Source organism: Microtus oregoni, unplaced genomic scaffold (assembly GCF_018167655.1).
Source record: "Microtus oregoni isolate MIOR12 unplaced genomic scaffold, Mior012 000090F_ref0000504, whole genome shotgun sequence".
NCBI classification, from domain to species: domain Eukaryota; kingdom Metazoa; phylum Chordata; class Mammalia; order Rodentia; family Cricetidae; genus Microtus; species Microtus oregoni.
This window is the reverse complement of record NW_024544599.1, coordinates 3,860,153-3,871,278: the sequence shown is the minus strand read 5'-3', so window position 1 is coordinate 3,871,278 and position 11,126 is coordinate 3,860,153. Positions and strand designations below refer to the sequence as shown.

The window sequence follows — 11,126 nt, the reverse complement described above, 5'->3', positions numbered from 1 at the left end:
AAAATAAGGTGCACAGTACGATTATTGCCAATTTTCTGCACCGTATCCAAAACACCTATAGTTTGAATAAATAGATGCTCTCTGTCCTGTGGCAAACGGGTAAAATGAGTCGAGGTAAATTAACATTTTTCTCACCCTGTTGGGCATAGGGCATAACAACTGCAAATTCCGGTTCTGGAGTTACGAAATAGTTGCGTCCCGCTCTGCCATTTATCGGCTGGGTGATCATCATTAATTTCCTAGCCTTGCTGAGCTACAGACCCTAAAAGCAAAAGACACAGACAGATAGATTTCCTAACTCGGATCAGGCTTTTTCAACTTTCCCAGTGAACTCCAGACTGCAAGTAACAGCTTGAGGCGCGTCTCCATCCCGCCCAGCCGCCACTCAGACGGGCGCACCACTCCGAAAAAGAGGGAGGAGCCCGCGGAGCTCAGAACCTCTCAGCCAATCGCACGGCGGGAGGGGCTGGCGGTCCCGCCTCCGCTCGGCGTGCTCGCGCACCGCACCGGCACGCCCGCCGCGGAGGCGCGTGCGCAGGCCCAGCCCTCGTCGCGGCCGCCATTTTAGCTCCTGGTTCGGGCCGCAGCGAGCGGGCTGTGGTGGCGGGAGGGGTGGGGGTCCCCGCGAGTTGAGCAGCCGGCCTCTCCTGTGCGGATCAGGCCGCCGGAGTCTCTCTTCTTCCTTCCTAAGCGTTCGCTCTAGGAGTGCGAGGATGTCCAAGCGGCACCGTTTGGACCTTGGGGAGGATTACCCCTCCGGCAAGAAGCGTGCGGGGACCGATGGGTAAGGCAGGCCGGGGCGCGCGGTCGCGGCCCAGGCTTTTGTTGGCTTGTGGCGGGGAGCAGGCCCGGCGGCCGAGTCTTTGTCTGGCCTCGGGCGGCCGTGGGCGCGGGCTGAGTGTGCGGCGAGGGCGAGAGGCCTGCGGCGGCCACGAGGCCGCGGGCGGCGGGCGTGAGGAGCGGGCCGCGAGGCCTCGGTGCTCGCGTGAGGCCCTCAGCCGGGGAGAGCGGCCGGAAGACGGCGGCCAAGGGCACCGGGCCGCGGGCGGCTCTGGGCGGCGGCGGGAGCAGTCCGCTTGCAGAGAGAGGCGCTCCCCACCGTGGGGCTCAGTGTTTGGCGGGAGACGACGGGCCTCCTTCCATTGAGGCACTTGAGAGGAGGCCGTTGCCAACTTCCGCCCTCCTGCTGCCCTCCCGCCATCTCCTTTATTTCCTGCTTTGCTTAAAAAAATGGTCTCTGTTGAGCATCACTGGGGTAGGGTTGTGAAAAGATGCCTGTCCACCTCCGCTCCATAAGTTATATTTCCTTTCCGTTTTCCACTTTGGACTCACTTTTCAAAAAGTGTTGTTAAGCATGTAGGAGCAAACATACTCCACGTGCCGATTGAGAAATGCACGCACCGATTTCTGCTCTGGCAGTTGGGCTCCTTTCTTAAGACTTTCGCAAAGGGAAGAGGCATGTATCATGTAAGCAGTTATACATGTAATGCAGTTAACATTTTCCAGGGTTTCGTTTTTCCCTGTTCATACTTAAGATGCACTGTGGTTTATATTCCTGCTCGCCGCCTCAGGCCGTCGTGTGTTTTCACTTCGGCAATACAGAGATCTGTTTGGTTAATTAAAGCAAAACAGAATCCACAGAAGACAGAACATCCAAATTTGTTGCATGATTTCATCTTTTTCTTGTGCCCTGTGAGTTTTTAATTCACGGGCAGCCCTTTGGAGTTTTGAGTTCTAACTGTGAAGATAGGTCAGGATAGGATGTGTTCTCATAAGATTGAAGTACTGGATATGGAATGCACGTTTGTCACTTTGGGATTTTGTAGTTTTTTTTTGTTTTTTCTTAAATCTTGCAATACTGGGCATTGAGATAACAGCACCACAAGACAGCTTCTTAGTCTCCTCAAGCAGAAATCCCACTGTTAGTATATGGGCTCGGCCACAGTACTTAGAGGTAGAAACACAGTGTATGATATTTTCTAAGGGAGAGCAAAGTAACAGTGAGCTTTTCCATACTTTTTAGTGGCGTCTAGGATTCTGTCTTTCTCAACCTGAAACTGAGTAGTTAGACATCACCACCTGTCCTAATGACATCTATATTGGATTGGTAAAGGCAGGGACAGCATTTGGTTCTGAACTTCTGTGAAGCTGAAATGTCACATTTGGCTAAGGTGCAACTGACTTTCTCTTCTCAGAGGTCACATTGGAATAAACACTGGAAAACGGTTCATTAAGTGCTTTTTGTGTGTATTTTCACTCTTCAGAAAGCTTTATTGGGATTAGGGGTTCCATGTTACTAGTGTAGTGGTTTCCTTTTTTGCAAAACAACCGTGGTACAATGGACTTTTGGGTGTAGCATGGTAGCTTCATATTTCTTTTGAATATTACATGTTTGTGTGTATAGGAGAGTTAGCTCATTGTACAGTAATTCCTTAATTTTTAGAGATTCTGGAGGGCAGTTTTTACTGTTTCCTAAGTTTCTTGAGTACCTTTTCTTATAGAAGTGGTTTTCTTTGGAAATGAGTTTATACAACATTTGTGCTTGGTTCCTTTTCCAGCCACCCCTCACTTAGTTTGAATGCATTTTGGACCTCCAGGGATCCTTTACCCCTCCCTCCCTCCTCTTGTTTATTGTATTTGACAGCATAGGCTTGTGAACCCAGCTGTCACCAGACCCTGTTGTCTTGTCTTTCCAATGCTCTTTTGTGTGTGTATGTGTGTACACGCCACTGCTTGTGGTGTTTGGAAGAAAACATGGTAGTCAGTTACTTTCTTCCACCGTGTGGGCCTCAGGGATCAACTCAGTTTTCCAGTCTTGGTGGCAAGTGCCTTTACTGGCTGAGCATCTCACCAGTTTGGAAAGAATCTGAAGATAGGGTCGTTTTCATTTTAATGCTTTTTAGTATTCCTGATCAGAACTTTTAGTTATAGAATAGTACCTGATACTGTTGTAGGTACTTTGTAGAAGTGTGTTTTGGTGCAATCCTTTGTGGTATCTGAGATTAAATAATCAGATGCAGTGGACAAGAAATAATTCTTACATAAAGATATAAAGGGGGAAAAAGCTGTAAATTCCTCCAAATCTTCATTTACATCTTTGGAGAGCATATTCATGAGTGAGAACAGTAATAACAGCTCTCAGGATTTGTGTGGATGTATGCTTTTGATTTTTTTTTTCACTCATCATTAACATTAGCCTTCCCATAGGTTGCATAGTACTCCAGTTGTAAGGAGAGTCTCCTCTCTTGCTCAGTGATGTTATTCCCAAGTTTTTTTTATTTTGTAGATGGAAAGTATTAGCATCCGTGTGCTTAAAAGTTCTGAAAGTGAGATTGTCAGAAAAAGCAGTATTAATATAATATTCTAATGTAGACTAGTTCCATCATTATTATCAATATATTTGTGCCTATAATATATATATTTGTGATATATAATATATATCAATATATTATATGATTATATATCAATATGTTATATATATTATATATCAATATATTATTATATGTACAATTTAAACTGAACCATCAGTAGTAATCAGTATTTGTTAGTGCATTTCAGATATGCCAGAGAACATTGTTACAGCATCAGCTTATTTAATGTTTTTAGTTCCATATCAGTGGACACAACTTACATGCAAGCATGGAAACACTGACTGTTCTTGATAAATTTCAGTGTTAACTAAAGAACTATTTAGAGTTCGCTCTTTTCTCTCTCTTCCTCCCTGCCCCCTCATCACACACACGCACGCCTGCCCGCCCGCTCGCCCGCCCGCTTGCCCGCCCGCCCCAATAGCTCTGGCTGTCCTAGAAACTTACTGTGTGGATCAGAGATCATTCTGCCTGTCTCCCAAGTTTGGGAATTAAAGATGTGTACCACCACACCAGGATTGTTTTTTACTTTTTTAAAATTATGCTTAACTAGCAGATTTTTATAACTTTTATGATCAGTGCCTATTTAAACAAGAAACCATGCACATGGACAAGTGGACCTATGTATGGAGAGGGATATAACAGTTTCTTTTACCTTTGTCATTCAGAGTAGCCAGTGTGAACTGCAACATTATTTCTAGGCAATTGAATTAGTTTTCTGCATTCCAAATGTTTTCTTGATGGTTTGTTAATATTTTCATTTTGCAGAGTAGATAAGCGAGTCTTATGTCTTTCCTGTGGTTTTGCAGCAGTGGTTGCCATGCCCCTCTTTTTGGGCTGTGTGTGAAATTCTCACTTTATTGATCAGCAGGTTCTTGTGTTTTGCATTGCACTTCTTTCTCTGCTATAGTAATAGCGCTATAGGTGAAATGTGTCCTGGAAAAGGTGTAAGAGTAGGTATTAATTTATCACATAGCATTACATGAATTGCTTTGTCTAGTACCTCTCTTTCCCCAGTTTTTGTTGATTTGGAAAGGTTAAGTCTGTATCTTAACTCTCTGATTCCATATTCTTAAATATGGAAGGTGCTTATTCAGCTTCTTTTGTCCTTTGTAATGAAGAAATATCTACAAAGAAATTTTTTTTAGCCGGGCGATGGTGGCGCACGCCTTTAATCCCAGCACTCGGGAGGCAGAGGCAGGCGGATCTCTGTGAGTTCGAGGCCAGCCTGGTCTACAGAGCTAGTTCCAGGACAGGCTCCAAAGCCACAGAGAAACCCTGTCTCAAAGAAACAAAACAAAACAAAAAAAAAAAACAAAGAAATTTTTTTTAAAAATTTTCTGTATGTGGGGGTGTTGCTCCTGCTTGTTATAAACAGGGTTTCACTGAATCAGAAGCTGACTGTTTTAGCTAAACTGGCCTGCAAACTCTCAAGATCCACCTGTCTCCCTTCACCATCACCAGCGCTGGGGTGACAGGTACCATGAGGCCATGCCTACCATACAAGGGGGCTTCAGATTTGAACTCAGGTTCTCTTGCTTTCATGGCAAGTGCTTTTACCCACTGAACCACTAGGCCTGCAAAGGTATCTAGTCCTTGAGCTGTTTGAGTCTATATGATTCTTTGCTTTATAAACTTTCTTAACTCACATTTAGCATGTAAAACGCCCACTTAAGAAACACCTAAATGAGAAGCAAAATTAACAAAGGTGATGGTTGGGGATATTTTTCAAAGATATTTGGTTAAGGTTCAAGTTTGAAATTTTGAGACTTGTATTTCTGTATTTTCTCTCTATACCTTTCCCTCCCTCCCTCCCTCCCTCCCTCTTCCTGCCTCCTTCCCCCTTCTACTCCCCCTTCGTTTTCAAGACAGAATTACCTATGTTAACAGTTCTAGCTGTCCTGGAACTCTCTTTGGAGCCCAGGCTGGCTTTGAACTCAGAGATCTGACTTCCCCTGCCTTCCAAGTGCTGGGATTAAAGGCGTACACCACTATGGCCTGGCCATTTTTCTTAGTATATTTTTAAGTAATCTTTTACCTATATACTTTTGGTTTCTTTGGGTTGTGGGTGACAGGTGAAGTTTTATTTCCATTTGGTGTCCTATGTTTTATAATTCTGTAGTAGGTGGATATTAGGATGGGAGAAGTCCCATGCTATTAAGGCTTTTCTTCACTGAATGTTTGTACAGAATAGAATCCCATATTTTTTTGTTCTTGTTTTTCAAAATAGGGTTTCTCTGTGCAACAGCCCTAGCTGTCCTGGAACTAACTGTAGACTAGACTAGCCTTGAACTGACAAAGGTCTGCCTGCCTCTGATTAAAAGTTTGTGCCACCACCACCCAACGAGAATCCTATATTTTAAGAACTGGATCAGATAAAAGTTATCAGTTTACCAGTGCTGTATTTAGTAAGCATTTTAGTTGTATTCTGCTTAAGATCGCTCCCTTACTTGACTGGAGAGTGAATGTTCTTTCTTGCTATGCTATATAAATACTTGAGTCACAGGAAATGGACTTTATTTATGTGTTGTAAGTAAAGAGCAATGACAGGCTTAAGGATTTGTTTCTGTCATCTCCACAATGACTTATTTTAGTTAGAGCCAACCATATGGCAGCTTATGGTATATGAGTTGGATTTACTCTATTAGGATTATCTGTTATAGATACGAACTCAAAGAGATCCACCTGCCTTTACCTCTCAAATGCTGGGATTAAAGGTTTGTGTCACCATGTCTAGCTTCAGGTTTTCTCTTTTAAGTTATGTTGTTATATTGCATTTTTTGTTGAGGAGGGCGTGGAAGAGTTGGTTCTCTACTACCATATGGGTCCTGGGTATTGACTTCAGACTCTCAGGATTGATAAAACCTTTATCTGCTGAGTCATTTTGGTGGCCTGTGAGTCAGTTCTTAATGTTGTACTTCAGGTTTTAGAAGGATGAAACGAGGGACCCCATCTAGTAAAGATGTTAGTGGTTGGTGTACAAAAAATCTGATCATTTCTAAAAGTTCATTGAGACACATGTTTTTATATATAATCCTCTGATTTCTCTCGATTTTTCTATTTCCAGGAAAGACCGGGATAGAGATCGTGATAGAGAAGACCGATCTAAAGATCGTGACCGGGAACGCGATAGAGGAGATAGAGAGCGGGAGAGGGAAAAAGAAAAGGAAAAGGAATTGAGAGCTTCCACCAACGCTATGCTTATCAGTGCTGGATTGCCACCTTTAAAAGCTTCTCATTCCGCTCATTCAACTCACTCAGCTCATTCAACACATTCTACACATTCTGCCCATTCAACACACACCGGACATGCAGGACACACATCACTTCCACAGTGCATTAATCCATTTACCAACCTGCCCCATACGCCTCGATATTATGATATTCTAAAGAAACGGCTTCAGCTCCCTGTTTGGGAATACAAGGATAGGTTTACAGATATTCTTGTTAGACATCAGTCATTCGTACTCGTTGGTGAGACTGGGTCTGGTAAGACAACACAGGTGAGTTGTTAAATGCGATGGTAAATATGTTCGTGTTTAAACTTAACTAAATGTGCTGATTGGTCATGGTGGTCGTTTCCCATTGTTGTGTAGAATTCCTTGAAGAAGAGTACTTTGGGGATCACTTTTTAATGACTTTCATGGTATTATTCCAATAGAGAGTATTGGGTTTTTTTAGTCTATACAGGAAAAATAACTGATTTTTTTCTCATCTTGTTGAGTATGGCAGGGATAATTTCCAAAACATTTTAGCCCTGAGATAGTAGAGTTATGAGTACAAAGTTTGTTTTCTAGTGCTTGTGTAGGGAGATCTGAACCATTGGGGTAGTTGTTTCTTTGTTAAAATATTTGAATTATGTGAATAGTGTCAAAAGTTCTCAGTCATGGTAACATATCCCTTTTAATTCCGGCATTTAGGAATCAGGTAGTCAGGTCACTAAATTCAAGGCTACCCTTGTCTGCATGAGTTACCATCTCACAGAAAGAAAAATGTTAGAAGCCAAGCGGTGTTGATGCATGCCACCTTTAACTTAGAAGGCAGATGTAGCCAGATCTCTGTGAGTTTGAGGCCAGCCTGGTGTACAGAGCGAGTTCCAGGACAGACTCCAAAGCTATAGAGAAACCTTGTCTTGAAAATCAAAAAGGAATAAGAAAGAATGAAGAAAGATTGAATTCAAGCTGTCAGGTTTAATGGCAAGTGCCTTTAGCTAGAGTTTACTTGCTGACCATAATGCTTTATTTGCTGGCTTTGGGGGCAAGTATGTTTATAGATTTTGAACTGACTAGATTTATTGTAGCCCTTCTTTTCTTAGGGAGCATGTTAACTTATTGTTCCATAAGCATTCATAAACTGTTTTGTTATATCCCTGAACTTAAACTCTTATTAATCTGATAAGTGAAAAGTAGTAGTGCTTGTGGTGATTCATAGGCATTTCCTTGCCAAGTTGAGTGAAATTTTTATATGTTCTGAAAATATGCAAAGATAATATGCTTTTATTGGATTATTTTTTCATGCCTGTGAATATAGGTGAACATTTATAATTGAGTATACTGCTAGGCAAGTGCATTGATCTATATGTTTTTTTGAGCAACGATCTTGCCATGTAGTCTAGGCTTGCTTCTAGTTTGGCATCCTCTTTAATCTGTTATTACAGACATGGAACTTCATGTATGGTTTAGGATTTACTTTAAATTTCTAAAATTATGTACTACAATTCAATTTAAGTATTTCATGGAGACATTTTGACACTGTAGCAACCAAAAATATTAAAAAGACTTAATTGAAAGACAACATGATATTAAGAGCTCAAAGTTTTAGCTGTGTGTGGTGACATCTTTAATCTTATTGCTTGGGAGGCAGAGGCAAAAGGGCAGCTTGGTGTACAGAAATAGATTCCTTTCCAAAAATCTAACTTTTATGTGTTGAAATCTTTAAAAAAGATTCTTGAAGATTATAGGTCTAAATTTATTAATGTCATTGAATTTTAAATTATTTCATATATTTTGCCAGTAAGTTTACATAATATTACCAATCTTTGTTTAATTTGTTTATCACTTTTGGAGAGACAGGGGCTATGTATTTATCATATTTTATCCATTTTAAGTTTTTTTTTATAGCTCCACCTTTTAAGATAATTTGCATTGTGCAGATGAGCATATAATGAGAACCAAGTGCTCTCTATCAAGGCAGACATTGTTATTGGGACTATGTAAAATATGTACCCTACTAGAAAAGTTTTGTTTGAAAAATTATTTTTTGTAGAAACAAAACACAAGTTTACAGAACATGGGTTTTTATTAGGAATTAATAGGTAAGTTTATTGCTTTGTCATCAGTTAAGAATACAAAGAACTCCTAAAAGATTGAGATTTGCCAAATTAACCTATCTTGTTTCTAAAATGAGGTTAAATCATTCATTTTATTGGAATGGGTTTTTTTTTTCCAAAACCCAAACACTTTTAAGAATTAAGGATTAATTGTCCGTTTGATCTGCTAGTCAGTGGTTTGAATTTCACATTACTTAGTCACCCTATTTTATTTTCTACTTTTGGAGGATGATCTGTGAAATGAAGGCAAATAAATACAGCTTTCCAAGAAAAGCACCTGACCATAGGTCTGTTGGTTTACAGAACTAGGGGAGATACTGTTATTTTAGTTTGTAGTTTTCTTTATGTAAGCCCTTGAAAGATACTATTTTCTTTGGAGAATAGCATAGTTACCTCCCCTTTGTGTTGTTTTTTTTTATGCAATAGTTAGCCTGTAATGGCTGAAGTAATCTAAATTATTTAACAGTGTGCCAGCTAAGGTTTTTCATCAGATAGCATCATGTAAATGCTTAAATCCAAACCCTCTGCATTGTGTAGCTGTAGAACCTGTTGTGATCTCAGAAGCTTTGATAGAGGCAGGCCCAGGTACTTGTAGCAGAGGATTCTTACTGAAGGTGGTGAACATCAACATCTTCCTATTCTTTCCAGTTAAATGACTAGAGAACCAAACAGTGAGAGAATCCCTCCATAGTGTAACAGCTCACCATAACGACTACCTTGAGCTTGGAATTTTCTTTTCCTTGGCTGCTGCTCTCAATCCTATTGAACTTGAAGGTGGCAATTTTAAGAACTTACTTTTAAGATGGTACCTAAAGTACTGTCATTATGCATACCACTCCTGGAGGAAAAGTAACATGACCTTTTGATGGATTGCAGTTTATAGTCATAAGAGGATATATATGATAGTTGTGCTTACATTTTATAATTAAAATGTGTTTTTCAAAACTATGTTATATTTTACTTTTGAGACTTAAAGGTTTTTAAAGGGTGGAATTTAAATTGGGTGTTTTTTTCCCCCATTGTTTAAAAAATAGTTATGGTATAGCTTACTCTTGAGCATATTGAGCAGTCTGAGTGAACCTAGCCCACCCAGGAGTATAGTTATAGCACATCAATGTTACCTATGAACACTTCTAGCTTAGAGAGTTCGTGTTATCGTAACCTGAGTTATAAACAGTTTATTTGCATAATAGAATTTTGTCTTACCTTATTAGAGTGAAATAAAGTACTTGGTGCATATAGTTTGTATTTAAGTAAAGTATAAAAAAATTAAATGTGAAATTGCTTCATAGATACCACAGTGGTGTGTGGAGTATATGCGATCATTGCCAGGACCCAAAAGAGGAGTTGCCTGTACACAGCCCAGAAGAGTGGCTGCAATGAGTGTGGCTCAGAGAGTTGCTGATGAAATGGACGTGATGTTAGGCCAGGAAGTTGGATACTCCATTCGATTTGAAGACTGCAGTAGTGCAAAAACCATTCTTAAGTAAGTACTCTTATCTTTAAAATGGACGCTTTTCTAATTGTCGTTTTCTACAGTTAGCTTCTGAGCTTTACTGATGGAGTTATCGGTTTTAGAATAGTATGAAGTAGACTGTCTTAGACATGCCAGGTGGCTTCTTAATTTTTTTAATAATTTTTTCTTGGTGATAATATATCCCTCAGTAGAAATTCCATTTTAAAGGTCAGATTTAGTTACGTGGTACTACATCTTCTGTGAAATGTTACAGATGTCATAAAATGTGAAGTATTAATAGATTGTTCAGTTGAATATGGTAAAGGGTAAAAAAAAAATCACTTATTAAAAAGTTACTTTTAGAACACTAACATGATTTATTTGTGGGTAAGGGAAATTAATAGTATAGTACTTGTATGCCAACTCATGGAGGAATCCTTTGTAATAATGTATTTATGATAGCTCCTTAAGATCCTGCTTCCTTCTATGCTTATGACCATATTGAGCCTCATAACTTTTGCCTGCCTACTTGTTTTCCATATCTTATAGTTATGTTCTGCATAAGTAGCGATATTTATTGTCCCACTAATCTTACTTCTTCTGTTGCTTTTATGTGTTGGCATTTATAGGACATTTAGTCAGTTTTAGAAATACCTTGGTTACAGTGTGATTTTTTTTCAGTTGCATTGTAAGAAGATGATGTGTAGCACATGTTGAGTGGTCAGTGACATGAACCTGTGGTGTGGATAGAACTTAAAATGAGATAAATGAGACTGACTTGATTGAATTAGGAAAAGAATTTTAAATGTGTGGAGAAGGAGAACAGATGAGATTTTTGTTTTTAAATATTTAGTATGTTCTTTAAATTGTGTAACTTAAAAACAACTCATTAGAATATCCAGTTACTTTTTAGCTAATACACTTTTTTTTACTTCTTGGGTATGCATCCTCATCTCTCAAAGGATTACTTTTT

The 11,126-nt window shown here is 39.9% G+C and overlaps 1 protein-coding gene across 1 annotated transcript in view; it reads left to right on the top strand.

Annotated features, from left to right (window-relative positions):
* The first annotated feature begins 569 nt into the window (after window positions 1-569).
* Dhx15 (DEAH-box helicase 15) overlaps window positions 570-11,126 on the top strand; it is a 39,281-nt gene continuing 28,724 nt past the window's right edge. Inside the window, exons 1-3 of the mRNA XM_041643763.1 lie at window positions 570-784; window positions 6,436-6,871; window positions 9,990-10,183. Coding sequence (XP_041499697.1) covers window positions 714-784; window positions 6,436-6,871; window positions 9,990-10,183 — 701 coding nt within the window. The 5' untranslated portion in view covers window positions 570-713. The remainder of the gene's footprint in view (window positions 785-6,435; window positions 6,872-9,989; window positions 10,184-11,126) is intronic.